The 17,525-nt window shown below is 40.1% G+C and overlaps 1 protein-coding gene across 2 annotated transcripts in view; it reads left to right on the top strand.

The window, feature by feature from the left end:
* fam222ba (family with sequence similarity 222 member Ba) overlaps positions 1 to 16,824 on the top strand; it is a 108,620-nt gene extending 91,796 nt beyond the window's left edge. For both annotated transcript variants that reach the window (XM_017714865.2, XM_017714866.2), the window contains exons 3-4: positions 10,228 to 10,729; positions 12,548 to 16,824. In XM_017714865.2, coding sequence (XP_017570354.1) covers positions 10,228 to 10,729; positions 12,548 to 13,820 — 1,775 coding nt within the window. In that variant the 3' untranslated portion in view covers positions 13,821 to 16,824. The remainder of the gene's footprint in view (positions 1 to 10,227; positions 10,730 to 12,547) is intronic.
* Positions 16,825 to 17,525: the final 701 nt, after the last annotated feature.

Genomic DNA, 17,525 nt, shown 5'->3' with positions numbered 1-17,525 from the left:
AAAGGCAGCTGAAATGCATTGGAGACCAATTGCTATAAGATCGCTTAGGCTACATTCAGGCTGCAGGTAAAAGTGGCTTAAATCCGATTTACTGCGCAAATCTGATTTTGTTGTTTGATCATTCACTATACATGTTTTAATGTGGTCTGTATCCGACATCAGTCTGAGCAGATTAAGCACCTGAACTAACTCACGCACAAAAGATCTTGTTTCAAAAATGAACTGTGTGAACTGCTACTAAACTTGTAGGATAAACAGCAGACACTAAGGCTGCGTTCACACAGCAGGTAAAAGTGGTCCAAAAGTTGCATCATGTAGCACGTTCATCCAGAGATAAACAATAATGACTGCCAATGAACCAAGTTTTGTCTTTGCCAGCATCACAGGAGCGATAATGAAGCTTCACTGACTGACAGCTGGGCTCATCACTTAGAATGTGTTTGAGCTCACTGTAAAAAGGGGCACGTTATTCAGCCAGAGTCACTTCCTTGGTTAGAGCCTCAGATTCTTTAAACTTTGCTTTGAGACTTTTCTCTGTAGCCTCATTCTCCTACAGCTGCGTTCTGTCACTTCTTTCGAAATCTCTTCAAACACTGAACGGTTGGGATAAATCTCTTCTAATTTTTGGACAGAAGTATAAGCCCAAATGTTTGAGGTCTCAGCAGCGTGAAATCATGACAAATGTGGAGTTGGACTGATCTAAATGACATGAATTCCGATCTGGCTGTCTCATTGCCATGTATTGGATACAAGTTGGATTTCAGTACCACATATGAAAGGGTCTCAGATCAGAATTGAAAATGTCAGATTTAGTGTGTTTTTGCTGTTCACACTGACAAAGAGAGAACATGTCTGTGTCTCATATGAAGAAAAAGATCAGATTTGGAGGCCCCTTTTAACCTGCTGTGTGAATATAGCCTAAAATCACCACACTCAACAAAGTTTACAGAAAAGAGTAAAAATAGTGAATTTCTCTGCTCATTTTAATTGTGAAAGCTTAACAGAAAATGGAGCTCAGATTCTTTCTTTACCTTCCTTAACCATTTTATTCCAAAATGCACTTCGTCTCATTCTCCTTAACTTCCATATTTCATAAGCTACATTCAAAAGGTCAGTGTCATATGAGGCTGTAACTTTCGTCTTTCCAGTCAAATAGATTGGTGATGTAATTTTAAACCCTTAGAAGCTGAACTCACAATATTTTTTTTCTACTGAAAGTCGTCCCACAAATTTTTCCACAAATCTGGGCTATAAACTATAAACCAAGGACGTCTCTTCAGTGATCTGCTCTGTAAAATTTATTTTTTATAAAATGATACAAAGAGCATCTAAGATTTTTGGCTTTCTGCAGTAAATTGTAGGCATGCAGCAATATATGTAGATCATAAAACACATTTTCTGTCAGTTTGAGGGGAGCTTTTACAAATAAATGAAAAATAAAAGTTGACATTTATTTCATGCAGTTACTGAATAATTTGCCTTATGATTTGGTCATGTAAAGCCAGATGGACAAAGCAAAATATAACCTGTAGAATAAGAGAAGAATCCTAATAAATCCATTGCTGATGCCAAGAATTGTCAGACTAACAAAAAAAGTATATCTCCATTTTAAAAAAATTTTTTTTTTTTTTTATCGATTTGTATTTTTCTACATACATTTTACATTTGAGCGCAGCAGCTGCTCTTTAAAGTGTTTGGAAATTTTTATTAAGAATGGACCAATAGAAATGCTTAGAAGAAAACCTCTGTATATTAAGTTAAAGAGATTGGCCACATGTTTTTCTTTGGACAGTGATAATACACAAAATAAACAAACGTGATCGTGTGAAGCTCCTTTGAGTCCACTTTGACTCAGGCCACTTTTACCTGCAATGTGAACATAACCTTAGACACTTCAGGAGCAGGTTTGAGACACTACAAAGCCAAAATTAAGGCCTTGTTTGCACCTGCCATTGGCTGGTCCATTCATAATTGGGCAGTGATAAGTTCAGGTGTGAACAGGATTCAGTTTGTCTCAAGGACACATTATGATTTGATCAATCAGGCCACCTTCGTTGGCAGTATGAGAGCACAGAATGTTTGTAAAATGGACGCTAAAGCATCCTGATGCTTCCACAACAGCCACCTAAACAGTTGTGTTATCAAGCAGCTGCGTACCTTCTTTTTGTCTCTGCTCTTGATTGTTTATAAGATGCATTAGCCTTCTTATTGAAATGTTTGTAACAGCCGGTACGCAAACCAGTACACATGGTACATTTTTATCTGTCAACAAACAGATAGTTAAGGATGAAGGATGGGTGTTCCTTCGAGATAAATGAATTTGGAATCGATCACATATTAAATCAAGTGTTCAGAGCTATTCAGAAGCTGTTTAGCCAGTCAGAAAAATCACCGAGCGCTGTCGTCTCCCATCACTCTTTAGTTTCAGTAGAGAAATATCAGTCTGGTTGAGATAAATCACTGATGACAGAACAAAAGCTCCCATCAAGCTTTAGACTGTACATGTTGTAAAATATGGGGCCAGTTTCCCCCTTTCATCCTTATAAATGCATCATTGCAGAAACCAACATTTCAGTGTGGTCCTGTGGGCATCATCACATATTTGCATATATGTGCATAATGCATTTATTTGGTGAAGTGGAAGTGGAATATAGATATATCATATCTGGATGGGAGACACCTCAAGTAGCTCGGTTTAAACAGCACCTAAGACAGCATTTAAAACAGCATCTAGATCAGCAGTACTCAAAAAGCAAAATGTTTCCAAAGTGTATTCTTTGTCAGACTTAACCCATTCAACAGAAAGCTGTTCAGATCCAGCCATATTTCTTTGCAAACTGAAAGAACAACAGATAAAAGCCCTGCCTTGGGAATAATGTCATATCCAACACATTTTATCCCCCTGTTGTGATGTCAGTGCCCATCAGAACTCAACCCTTTCAGCTGTTTGAACCAGCTTTGGACCAAGAGTTGGCTGAAATGACTGTCAAGTCATTATTTAGGCAAAACCTGCTTTTCATACACGGAAGACACTTTAAACGTGAAGCGCTGAAACTACATATGCCCAAAGTATTATTTAACAACCGCTTCACATGGATTTTTCTTTTGTGAAAAGCAGTGAAAATAAAACATGAACTGGTAAAATTTTAAACAAAAACAAGAAAAAAGACAACTTTTGACAGGCAGTCTATATGAAAGCAGTAAGCCGTCAGTTAAACTGCACTACCAGCAAGGTGACTTGACTCAAGTAGGTCATGTTCCTGGATCGACACCTCTTCAAACCAGTCACTGCCATTTGATGTGATCACTGTGTGTCCACTACTCCTCTCTGAAAATCCCCCTTAGAATGCACTTGTTGTTTTCAACATAAAATTGAGCAAAAGTGTAATTATATTAAGCAGCAGTCAACCATTTAATCCCCAAGGAACTCCAAGTAGATTGTCTGCATAACTAGCTAACATTGGCATGAGGCATCTAATAAATCCCTTCACAACATGCCATTTTGCATTGAGGTAAAGCACTATAGCTTCTAAAAACTCACTTTCTAAAAATAACTAAATTCTTGCTTTAAAAATCAGTCATGATTTAAATGCACTCTTTGTAGTCTGAGCTAACATTGGCTGAATGGCAGTTCGGCTAACGAGTTTAGTCCTGGAAGCTGAGGTACAGCTTTAGTGTTTTCCAAGAATCACTGATTTTGTTCCATGGAATGAGCTTGTTTTGGAGGCAATGGCTCAACACACAGACTTAAACGCCTGCAAGTTTCTTTGCCGAGCTTAACAGCTGCAAATCCTCTGCTGTTGATGATGCTGTTGCTTAATCTGCCTTGATTGGGTACCCTGGCTTGCCTGACCTCCAGACCAATTTGACTACCATGGAGCTAATCGTGGACGTTGTTTCACCTGCCTAACAATACACTGAGCTCCTCTCATATTCACACTAACAGATCATCATGGCAAATTTCTCACAGTAAACACTGATGTTCATGGATTTAACTCCCGTTTTCAGTGTTATTTACTCCTAACACTAGTCACTGGTTTTCACTGGTAATAATGAGTTAGATGCCTGGCCGGGTGACCAGGGTTCTTTCAGTGTGGAGTTTGTATGTCCTCCCTGTGTCGGCGTGGGTTTCCTCTGCTTGCTCCGGTTTCTTTGCACAGTCCAAAGACATGCGGTCAGGCCAATTGGAGATGTTAAATTGCCCATCTATGTGAGTGTATATGTCTGGCTGTGATGGATTGATGGCTTGTCCATAGTGTTTTCTGCCTTCCAACCAATGATCTGCTGGGATAGGCTCCCCCCGTGACCCAGAAGGATAAGCAGCTTAGAAAATGTGTGTGTTTGTGTGTGTTACTCTATTAGGCTTCTAAAATTAGTCATCAGCTATCACTGGGTAGCCTCTTAAACTCCTTGGAACCACCAGTGGTTCCAAAATGCACTGTCATATTCTTCATAATTTTCATATTTCATAAGCTACATTCAAAGCGTGGGTGTCATATGAGGCTGTGACTTCTTTCCAGTCTGATGGATGGGTAATATAATTTTAAACCCTTATAATAGAAGAAGCTGAACTCACAATATTTTTTTCTACGGAAAGTCGACCCATTTTTCCACAAATCTGGGCTATAAACTATAAACAGATGGCATCTCTTCAGTGATCCGCTCTGTAAAAAATAATAATAATACAATAATATGTAAAATGTAAAAAATAATAAAATAATACAAAGAGCGTTCAAGATTTTTGGCTTCCAGCAGTAAATTGAAAGCATATAGCATTATGTGTATGTTCATAAAACACTTGTTCTGTTAATTTGACTTGACCAAGTTAGCAAGCTATAGATACAAACTATTACAAGTGCTCCACTGGCCTTAATTGATTCTTAAATGAACATGCTATCAAATGACTGGGCTTTCTGGGTTAAAAGCTATTGAAAACGTTCTGTTTGAGAACTAGCCAAACCAGTATATGTAGTGTTTAATTAGAGCACTACAGAGTCAATACATGATCTCAGATTGAACGTGGAAATATTTATATTGAACCGTAAAAGCAATATGCAGCATCAGACATAAACTTTGATTGGATTTGGTTTCGCACACTGTAGTGTTGAAGTTCAGGTCAAGAGAGCGTGTTTCAAATACAAGGCAGTTGATCTATATCCAATCAAATAAACTCGATAAGGAAGGTTCATCTTTTTTTGTGCATGCGAGTCAATCAGTATTTGTCTTTCCTCGATTCCTCAGTGAACTCGTCCCGAATCCAGACGCCGATGCAGAATTCATGACTGCTGGGATTTGTCTAGTCTTCACACACTTTGAGATTCTCTCTGTGACACCCGCATACACAAACACACACATGCGCACACTCAGAGATGATTGACATTAGGACTTTTAAATGCTGTGTAACAGATGCACTTGCAGGCATTAATGTGTCTGGGAGAAAGCTGATTGGAGCTTGGAGTACTTAGTTGAGGTGTGTGTATAAGAAATCCCTCTGTGCTGCACAGGAAATGTCACCTGTGGTGTTGATGGAGAGGAAGTGTGCTGGTGAACATTCACCTGCTCCTGGTGCTGTGTGTGTGGTACATCTCATACATCTTGCCTTTCACTTGCGTCAATAGGAGATGTTCGCTTTTAAGTGCCATAACACTGCATTATTTAGCCACTAGGAAGAGGCTGCTTTGCCCTGCATGCTAAAAACAGAATCTGCATGCCTAAAGTAGTTGAGATGTAAACAAAGCCATTCAGAGTGGTTTGATGTGAAATGGTTCACTGTAGAGAAACTTACTGACTCATTTCTTTACAGTGGATGTGATAGGAACCAGGGCTCTACAACAAAACAAAAAGGTTTATTTATTTATTTTTTTACTATACTGTTGTTCTTTATTATATTTTTAGACATTTTTTAAAATATTATTTTGCTACTTTTTCTGTTTTTTTACACATTTTAATTAAATTAATGGCTTAATTAGTACTGTTTATTATTTTATTTATATTTTTATTTTTATATTACACTTTACATTATCATTTTCATGCATATTCAACATTACTACTTTTCTTTTTTCTTTTTTAATTATACTGTTTTCTATTTTTAAATTTCAATTCATGTTATTATACTACTTTATAAATCATTTTATAATTTTTTTAATGAAATTATTGGCTTAATTTGTGCTATTAAAAGTGTTTATAAACAATCTACTTACATCATGTCTCTGTATGGCTTCGTGCATGTAGGTTGCTACTGGCTGCTTTCAACTGACGGCTAGTATAAGTGCAGAAGACAAAAAGTATGAAAAAGGGCTGTAAACCCAGAGAAAAAGACAAGAATAAATGATACCAAGAATAAAAAAAGAGTATTCAATCAAAAATTTGAACTACATACAATACAAATGAATTGTTACTGGGGATGCTATTGCTCCATCAGGGGGATGTGAAGAGGCGCTAGTGCTTGAGGCTATGAAATCGCCCAGTTACTTTTTGCCATTTGGTCAGCAAACATTCCCCACAACAGCAAAACACAGAATGATCAGGTGCGACCCAAGCTCCTGAGCTCTCCAACTGGTCCATCATAACTATTATGCGCTGTGGTAATTAATCACAAATGAATTACTTTTGTCTTATTTCCTCAAACTTGACCCTAAATAATTTAGTTTAAAAAGCAGTGCATTTTCTTATTGCTATATAAGTGGACAAATATGAGCTTGGTCAGAATGTATTTAGTAGTTTTCATTATTAACCATAATTCATAATAATAATATAATCAGATTAATGCTGTTTTGCTTCTCAGTGTAAAGAATCCTTGGGTCTGTGAAAAGCATATAAATTAACTTATTCTTATTAATGTTATAAATTATTCACGCTTGTTCATTTATCTATAGGTCTCCTGAAGGCACTGTCCAGCGTAGTCTGCCGAGGGTGTCCTTCAATGCTAATATTACTGAGATCAGTGGTATTGCTGCCATCAGTGGTGTATTTTGCTTGTGAATGATACTCTAGAGCCTGTGTGTCAAACACAAGTAAGGCCCATGGCACAGTCTTATTCAGCCTGTCAAGTTGTTTTAATTTTCTACTAATATTAGCTTGTTTCTTCATGTGCTGCACTACAATTCCCAGTATGCACTGCAACATAATGTGTGCTCTGACCCCCTTCCTCCAACAGCAATACAGGTCAGCAGCTACACAAAAGAAAAGATGGTGTTCAAGCAAATAGGCAGTTTTGAAAACACATCTGAAGCTGAAGCTTACTTAAAAGAATTTGTTTTTTTAATTATTTTTGAATAGTTCAGGCATTCAGTGCCTGTTTTGCTGTTACAGTTTTGGCACATATTGAATAAACAAAAACCTGTTAAAATGAAATATAAAACACAGCTGGCCCACAGATTCTTAAAGCTGTGGGCCAAATTTAGCTTAAATTCTTAAATGGCCCAGTTTGACACCTCTGTTCTACAGGTAATGTACTTCAGTGATTAAAAAAAAATTCAGTGCATAAGCAGAACAGCAGAAGCTGGAAATAACTTTGGTTTTATAAAGCAAGCCATCAATAGACACTGATATTTAAAAGCTGTATTTGAAGAAGAAGAATACAGTTACGGAAGCAGCTCGCAAGCAGGAGGGCCAGTCTTGGAAAATAGATTAACAACATTAAATCTGTACAGTAGCTGGAGTTCACTGAGAAGTGCAACTAAACATTTTTCTTCTGAGCATAATAACCTTTTAAAAACAAAAAAACTGTATGTAGTAAAATATACAGTGGTGCTTGAAAGCTTTTGAACCCTTTATAATTTTCTATATTTCTACATAAATATGACTTAAAACATCATCGGATTTTCACACAAGTCCTTAAAGTAGAAAAAGAGAACCCAGTTAAACAAATGATAGAAAATGTTATACTTAGTTATTTGTTTATTGAGGAAAAAGATCAAATATTACATATTTATGAGTGTCAAAAGTCTGTGAACCTGTGGGATTAGCAGTTAATTTAAAAGTGTTTTCAATCAATGGGGTGACAATCAGGTGTGAGTGGGCACCCTGTTTTATTTAAAGAACAACACATGTTTATGGAAGTGTATCATGGCCCGTGCAAAGATTTCTGAGGACTTCAGAAAAAGAGTTGTTGCCCATCAGGCTGGAAAAGGTTACAAAACCATCTCTAAAGAGTTTGGACTCCACCAATCCACAGTCAGATTGTGTACAAATGGAGGAAATTCAAGACCATTGTTTCCCTCCCCAGGAGTGGTCGACCAACAAAGATCACTCCAAGAGCAAGGCGTCTAATAGCTGTCGAGGACCGCAGGGTAACTTCTAAGCAACTGAAGGCCTCTCTCACATTGGCTAATGTTAATGTTCATGGGTCCACCATCAGGAGAACACTGAACAACAATGGTGAGCATGGCAGGGTTGCAAGGAGAAAGCTACTGCTCTCCAAAAAGAACATTGCTGCTCATCTGCAGTTTGCTAAAGATCATGTGGACAAGCTGGAAGGCTATTGAAAGAATGTTTTGTGGACGGATGAGACTAAACTAGAACTTTTTGGTTTAAATGAAAAGCGTTATGTTTGAAGAAAGGAAAACACTGCGTTCCTGCATAAGAACCTTTCCCATCTGTGAAACATGATGGTGGTAGTATCACGGTTTGGGCCTGTTTTGCTGCATCTGGGCCAGGACGGCTTGCCATCATTGATGGAACAATGATTTCTGAATTATATCAGAGAATTCTAAAGGAAAATGTCAGGACATCTGTCCATGAACTGAATCTCAAGAGAAGGTGGGTCATGCAGCAAGACAACGACCCTAAGCACACAAGTCATTCTACCAAAGAATGGATAAAGAAGAATAAAGTTAATGTTTTGGAATGGCCAAGTCAAAGTCCTGACCTTAATTCCATCGAAATGTTGTGGAAGGACCTGAAGCGAGCAGTTAATGTGAGGAAACCCACCAACATCTCAGAGTTAAAGCTGTTCTGTACGGAGGAATGGGCTAAAATTCCTTCAAGCCAGTGTGCAGGACTGATCAACAGTTACCGGAAATGTTTAGCTGCAGTTATTAGGGGGTCACACCAGATACTGAAAACAAAGGTTCACATACTTTTGCCATTCACAATATGTAATATTGGATCATTTTCCTCAATAAACAAATGAACAAGTATAATATTTTTGTGTCATTTGTTTAACTGGGTTCTCTTTATCTACTTTTATGATTTGTGTGAAAATCGGATGATGTTTTAGGTCATATTTATGCAGAAATATAGAAAGTTCTAAAGGGTTCACAAACTTTCAAGCACCACTGTAGTAGTCTGTAGTAAAACAGTAGTTTGCAGGCAAAAACACACAACCGAATAAATGTTTTTAAACTGTTTTCAAGACTCGTTCACAGGACTGTATATACTTTGGTATAGAGAGTAGATACAGTATGTTCTGATCAAGACTGTTATGCCCTGAAAAGGTTTCCTCTCCAGAAGAGAAGAGTCTTGTCTCTCTGACCTTCCACCTGTTCCACCTCTCTGTCTCATTCTCTCTCTCTCTCTCGCTCCCTCTCTCTGTTTCACTTTATCTCCTGAATGTCAGGGGCCTTTTTGTGATGGCTTTAAGACGGGCAATGTGAGAATATCAGGGCAGTCAGGTTTCGCTCCTCTCTGATTCCCTCTCTCCACTCCGGTTTCTCCTTGATCTTGTTTGCATTCTTCTCTCTCTTCATTTTATCAACCGTTTGATTCAGCTCTCTTCTTTTTCCTTGCTTTGCCTGTCACCCGTTACCCTATTTAACGGTGCGTCTCTGTAATTCTCATTTGCTGTGTTCATGATGGACTGATATTTTGGCTATTTTTGCTAACATTAATAAGTTGAGTTAAAATATTTTTCATGTTATTATGGATAATTATTGTGTTTTCCAGGAGTGTTAAGATGTGATCCGTACCTCATTATCTGGTTGATTTATGAATGTAATTAATATCATAGGTGTAGGTGATTTAATATACTACCAGCTGGCCTACAGAATGATAAACTGCAAAAATCTGTCATACTTTTGTTTAAAGTCCAATTTCAAATAGCTTTGTTTAAATGTGGCTGTTTCGCTAAACATGAGATGCAGTAACAGCTGCTTGAGTCCCAAAAATTTTTGCTGCTCATGCATTATATGAATACCTGATCAAGTAAATGAGTGCCAAGGTGAGTTATGTTGTCTGTATATGTGAATAACATCATCTCCTTCTCTCTTTCCTTCTCTTTTTCTCCAGGGGACACTACACAGAGGATGAGATCAGCTCAGTATCCGACCCCCGCGGAGCTGGATGCTTATGCTAAGAAGGTCGCCAACAGCCCCCTCACAATCAAGATCTTCCCCAACAGCGTCAAGGTCCCGCAGCGCAACCACGTGCGCCGCACCGTCAACGGCCTGGACACGGGCGGCCCGCGCTACAGTCCCTACCCCCCTTCCCAGCCCACAGCCAAGGCCGGCCTCCTAGCCATCGTCAAGGCGCCCATCGCCAAGGGCATCATCAAGGACTTTGCTGGCACAAGAGCGCGTCTGCACCCCGAGACCATGATGAGTGCCCCTGGAGGCCCGTATGCTCCTGCAGGTGCCAGTACTTTAACCCTCCACCATGGGCCGCAGCCGCTCCCCAGAGTGCCCACCCAGGGTCAGCAGGGGCTCCCCCAACACACACAGACTCTCCAGCCTCTCCAGCAGCCGCAGCCTCAGCCTCAGCAGCAGCAACAGACTGGAGGACCACATCAGGGGTGGGCAGTTACTTTCTGTTTCTTCAGTTATACACAATGTGATTCTGCTCATTATTGCACTTGCATATGTATAATGTTAATTCTTTTAATACACATCTTTAAACTATCATTAATGACTACCTCAAGTTATGCAGTTAATTGGTTGAAGAACGGAACAAGTATACCTGTCTGGGGACAAGTAGTTAAATATTTGGGGCTGAACAGCAGCGAAATCCACCACAAACAAGGATACCACCCATAAAAGCCGCATCCAAGTTCCTCTACTTGGTGCTCTGTTAAAGTCCAGAATACAATCAATATTGCAAGCCAAACAAGCTAGCTGGCCAAATGTTACTGATAGCCAATGGAGCTGTTTTTCTGTGTAAGATGTTCATTTTTACCACATACACGAAGCACATCTACATGCTTCATTGTTTGCAGGGATGTTTTAGCAGCAGGCCCAGTGCTAGAACTGAATCAGGAGTGGAGAATGTGAAAACCATGAAGGGGCTGGGTTGAGATGGGTGGGAGATGTGCCAAAAAAGAGACACATTAATCAGGAGAGAATCAACAGGATAGCCATATTTTACCGCAAATTGCCAATCACCTACCCTTTTAGGAAATCTTCCCACAGCTTGCAGCATATTCTCAAGTATCACGTTATTTGGATAGTCCACTATAGATTATCTACAGATGTTCAAATTGTTAACAAACTATCTGTTGAAACTCAGTTGATTCTAAACAGTGGTGGGGTTAAGGTTAGGATTTGGACCAGGGTCAGGGCTAGGACCAGGGTGAGGATTGGGTTTAGATTTTGGGTTGAGGTTAAGGTTAGGGTTAGGATTTGAGCCAGGTTTAAAGGAAATTATGATCAATTTAGTAGATATTTAGTTAAATGTAACGACAGTAAATTACGTATCTACAAAGCGTTCAATTAAAATGTTACCCATTCTCATAATGCAGCCAATACAGGGTGATGTATTCAAACCCTACTGTATTAATCAATGTAGCCTTTTATATTAGGCATGTGGCAGTCAGAGGCAGTGATTAGGTTTACTGCCTGCAACTATATTGGCCTACTATGTGACCCCTAACCCTTGGCCTGCTTTTTAGCAATGCTAGCTTATGTTGCATCCTTGGGCTTACAGGTTTGTTGTGCTTCAGACAATGTTGACGAGTTCACCATCACCCCTATTTTGAGCTCTGCCATCACGTTTTTTTTTTACTTTTTTACATCACGTTTTTTAAATTGTACTCTTCGTAAACAAATGCAGCAACTATTAACATTCCTTTTAAAGACATGTTGCACTGTGCATTATGTTTTACTTTTGCATTATGTTTAGAAATGGCACATCACCACTTTTTCCTTTCTGCTGACGTTGAAACCTTGAGTATCGGCTGATACTGATCCAATAATTTTTAGCTTATCTTTTCTTTAAAACTACTAAGCTTTTAAAATGGGCTATTTTAAAAGGAAAGATTTCACACAGTGTAAGTATCTAAAAGTAGGTTATCATGCTCAAACTATTTAAACACTACTTAACATGTCAATTCAAGCAATTGAGCTCAAATCACACTATTTCAATACCATGCAAGGCAAGTGCTTCATTCTTCATTCAGGACTGTCAAATTTGCACTGGTATTTAGAAAACATTCATAAATAAAGGCATGTGTGTAAATACTCATGTATAAATACTCAAGCATTCACTATTTTAATGAAGTTTCTAGCAAGTTACAGTATCTCCTAATATATGTATGTGAAATACAGTTTTTGATTACTTGCTGTTGTAGTTTGCTTTCTTTGAGAGTAATAAAGTTTAATCTATCCATTTATCCCAGGCATCACCCCACTTCCGCTATGCCTCAGCACCCCCAGGGCATGGGCAGGACGCAGCCTCTCTCGCACCCCCCTGCCCTGGCTCACCCAGGTCCACAGCCCCCTCCTGCTCTCCTGCTCCAACAGCAGCAGCAGCAGCAGCACCTCCAGCAGCCTCCTCCAGGTCTGCAGGGTGGCGCCAGGAAGCTCCCGGATGCCGACGCCCCTCCCAACGTGACCGTGTCTACCTCAACCATTCCGCTTTCCATGGCCGGGGCCCTGCACCAGGGCCGGCAGGCCGACCTGAGCAGCATAGTGCACCAGATCAACCAGTTCTGCCAGGCCCGGGCTCAAGGCGCCGGCGCCACGTCCGTGTGCGAGGGCCAGATTGCTAATCCCAGCCCCATAAGCCGGAACCTGCTCATCAATGCTAGCTCCCGGGTGTCCATGCACGGCGGGCACCCCAGTGCCCTTATGCACCCCTCGTGCACTGTGGGACCCCTGGACAAAGCAGCTGCTCCGGCCCCAGTGGGCAGTGCACCCCCACACAACATGGGCGCTATGAACCGGATACCTTTGTATCACAATGATATGAAGCAGCAGCAGCATCCGCAGCCTATTCAGCACCAACAGCAGCATCAGAACCATCAACAGCACCCAAGCCGGCACCAACAGCAGCAGCAGCAGATGAGGTCATGGAACCAGCATCAGCTAACCCACCTGCAGCACATTTCGGACGGGGTTGGGCACCCTTGCAAGCCTCCTCAACGGGACCCACCTGGCTTCCCCTGCAAGGGCATGAGCTACTCCACGGAGCTGTGCATGGGGCAGCCTTACGCCCTAAAACCCCCCATAGATAAGCCCACCCCTTCACCACCAGTCGTAAACAACAACGGCATGGCGCACTACACCAACGGGCAGTACTACCACCAGCCGCCAGTGTGGGGCAGCATCCTGCCCACGCCCAACAGCGACAGCTCGGGATCGCAGGAGCTGCCCGTGCCATTCCATGGTGCCGCAGGCAACGGCACAGGCAGCGGCAACCCTGCCCCAGGAGGGGTGGACTGCGCTCCCACGGGAGGAACGGCCCATTACCGCCCGGCGGCAGGGGTGGCGGTGGTTGCGGGGCAGACTAATCTGATGCAAACGGCGGATTACATGGGAGGGGACTTCCAGACGCCCTGCTTCCGAGATCAAAATCTGGGCCTGATGGGGAAGATGCACAGGCCACCCCCCATAGGCAGGGTGGTGGCCCCCCCTTCCGAGGCCCACGGCCAGCACCCAGGGTACAGATAAGCTTCGATTTAAATAAAAAAAAAAAACAAAACAAAAAAGACAGGCTCTGCTCCACTCTCTCTGTTCACTGCAGATAGCCACATACTCTGACATACTCTACACTCTACTCTCGGTCTGTCTTAATGCAGATACTACTTAACATGAGGAAGAAGCATTAATATACGTTCACATCAAAGATTCAGTTAAAAACAGGAAAACAGCATCACTGATGTTAAAAAACAAAGTACTCAAGCAAACACATCTAACAAAGAGCAGTGTTTTCACTATTGTTTTATTTCCTTTAATCATCAGTCTTGCAAGTGATCAATTTTTTTTAAAGGAGTGCTTTAATTAGGCACCTTTAAGGGATTGTGTTCAGTGGTCCCTTTATAGTTTCTATTTCCTTTTCTTCCTTCCACAGTATCTACTGTAGCATACAAATACAGTTTGAACTGGGCTAAAGACATCCTCCAAATGTCTTAAGCTTCGTCTCTACTCTGGCTCTTTTTCCATGAATAACCGACACCTTTTCATGCCAGAGATTTACGATTCAGCCCGACAAGCTCAATAATGCATCAGGATGTTTTCCTTTCTTTTTTTTAATTTAAGGATGTGTCCTGCGCAGGAATAAATCTAGTTTCTGAAGATCCTGAAGATCCTTAGGAGACATAACATGGCTCCTGTTCAGAGACAGCCCTGGTTTCTTTTTCTTCTGAAATAAGCATACTTATTTATTTGTGGAAAGGGATGCCATGTTGGAATCTACACGTTAGACTGGCTGAAGTACAGTGCTGTGCAAATGTCAGAGACCACCTATTATTTATATCATTTCCAGTCAAATTAGCCATTCAATGCAAGTTGTTAAATTTTGGCACTTGTATAAAGAAGGGGAAAGGCAAAGAGAAAACAGGGTCTCCCAAACTGGAGTTCAGATAGATACAGAGAAACTGGGACTGGGTAGATCATCAAAACTCACTGTCATCGTCTGTCAATCTCAGATAAACTGTACTCAAAGATTTCGTCTTTGAGAGAGAGGAGAAAGTCAAGCTGCTTCAGATCTGAAAACATCCATTGTGTCCATCCTTCCACTATGAGACGATGACCCAGCCCTATGAGTCTGAAAGGATGTGCAGCTGTAAAGAAAGAAACTCTTAGTGAGAAAAGGAGACAGACACATCAAACAAAGTAGCTACTAGTGTTCTCAGAACAATGGACTGACCACCCGTCAGTCCATGAACCGTGCTGGTGACATGCCGTATAAATAAAAATAATGCGTGGTCATGCTGTATTAACACCCCATGACGAAGATAATTAAGTCGTGGCTACAACTTAGTAGGGCATTGGAGATTACGCCTTATTAAAATGTGGTCAAGGCTTAATCATCTTATTCCCACGCCCTGCTAAGTCATGGGCATGCTTTAATTATCTCGTTCCCACACCTTACTAAGTGATAGCCATGCATTATTTTTATTTCTGGGCTCCATAAAAATCTACTGAAAAATCTGATATTATATTTGATAGTTGTTAAAGCTTTCGTGTTTCTATTTCATGTGTCCTAACTTACATTTAGTGGCCATTTTAACTGGGAATGAAATAAATAACGGAATAGTCTCAGACTTCTGCACAGCACTGTGTGTCAGCCAGGTTGTATCCGTGGCTAACTGTTTGGTCCGAGTGGGCAGCAGAATTTGTCACGTCTCTTTCATGTGACAAATCAGGTGCTCGTTCACATCTTGAGTCACTCACATGGATGAAGTCAGCAGCACAATTGTGGATTTTAATGATCTTAAGAAGCCGTTCTGAGGCCGAATTTAAAAAGCAGAAGGCTATGAGGAGATACTGAAGTTCATGGGGTGCCATTGTACTTCACTTTCTTAAGATATGAAAACTTATTACTTGAATTCTAGGGGTGGGCTTTTCTCTCGTTAGATGGTTTGTGATAAAGTTAGCAGGACTAAACTTACTACTGGAGAAGATTGTGTATTGTGGATTGTTACTAATACCATTTAAAGACTAACTATGAACCAAAAGTGAGATTAAGATGATTTGATCCTGCGTTTTTCTCATGTATCTGTTGGAATAACTTCAGTTAGGAGTTGCTACTGAAACTCTAACGACGTGCTTGAATAGACCAAATTGATCACTTGCAAGATCGCTTGTGGGTAAATCAAGGAGGACGTGTTTTTTTTTGTTTTTTTTTATTGTCAAAGGTGAAACAGCAGATGAATTGTTTATTTTATTGTACACACTGGCTAATCTGCTATACTACTGTAATTCTAAGAAGTGTAATGATTGTGTGAATGGTGGATACCCATGGGTATGGTTACCAAGGACTTTTTTGTGGATGAATGTGTGCGTGTGAATGAGTGAACGAATGAACTGGTGACCTGGTTTTGTTTGAGTGCGTGTGTACGTTTGTTTGTGGGTGGATTGCCCCACACCCACTTTCTGCTTGCCTCCCTCTGGAACAGCCCTTATAAAGCCTTAAGTATTTGGTCCTTGGACTTTCCTTTGAAAACAAGCATGGTTATTATGAAACCTATAATAAGGATGATGATGAATATGAAAATGACGACAAATAGACTATAAAGGAACAGCAATTTTTTTTCCTTGTTTATTTTTATTAACTAAAGCTTTTGTTGAATAGAAAAGCAATTCCTTAGAATTACTTTACAACGAAAATGAAGAAAAAAAATATTTTATCGTAATTATGTTTTATAGCTATGTGTAGTTCTGGGCTGTAACAAAAAAATCTTTTTATTCCGAGTTTCAAAGCTTCAGTTTTGCAATTTGTGACTATTTATAATTATGAACTTGATTTTTTTTCCTTGTTATTTAAATCTTTTTTTCCTTTGTTTTTTTGCTATAGCTGTGAAATGGAGGAAGGCTCTAGAAAGCCTTTCTCATATCTGTCACTCTGTGGCTGTTGAATGAATGAGCGGAAAACTACAGAGTGCGTGAGAGTTGTGCTACTCTTTTTGTAATATTGTAATAATAAAATAAAGTTCTAATTTATGCTTTAAAACTCGCCTCCACTTTATTATACCAGGTTCGTGCCCCTTTGGCCTTTTCTGCTGTTTCTGATTCAGCTTAGTTTTGCATTAAGCACCACTGAATAAGCCAAGTGACCTCTTGACTTGTTATTACAACTCTTCTGACTTAAATCTCAGGACACACACTCTTTTGAAATGATTATGATAAAGCTCACAGTAGGGCTGCACAATAACTCATATTTTATTGTTACTGTGATATTAGTGACAGTGGTGACAGTGACTGAACGAATCAAATCAGCTCACTTAATTGATTGGATTGACATAATTAGATGGGCAGGAAAGGAACATTTTAATTACTAAGTGCTTCCCTGTGCTGTGTTTGAATTGTGCTTTTGTGTGGACTTAACCATTTGGCTAGACAGCCAATTCTGATACATATACAGCTCCAAAAATAGTCTATCCTGAAGTATTAGCCTGTAAAACTTTTCTGAATGTTGTGTGTAAAATTTATAAAGCAGTAATGACTACTGTAATCACTCCATCATCATAAGGAGATGCACATATATGAATGTTGTTTAGTGATTAATTTATAGAGATTAGTTACAAGTCTGTCTACACAGTAAAAGAAAGAAATGTACTAGCAGCAGATCAATGAAGCACCGTTTTAATACTAACTTCTAATATAGTCATTGTGATATTCAACAGCTTAATGAAGTAATGCATTGTTTGTCTG

The sequence above is a fragment of the Pygocentrus nattereri genome, chromosome 23 (assembly GCF_015220715.1).
Source record: "Pygocentrus nattereri isolate fPygNat1 chromosome 23, fPygNat1.pri, whole genome shotgun sequence".
Taxonomy (NCBI): domain Eukaryota; kingdom Metazoa; phylum Chordata; class Actinopteri; order Characiformes; family Serrasalmidae; genus Pygocentrus; species Pygocentrus nattereri.
The sequence above is the reverse complement of the archived record's forward strand: the minus strand, read 5'-3'. Positions and strand labels throughout refer to the sequence as shown.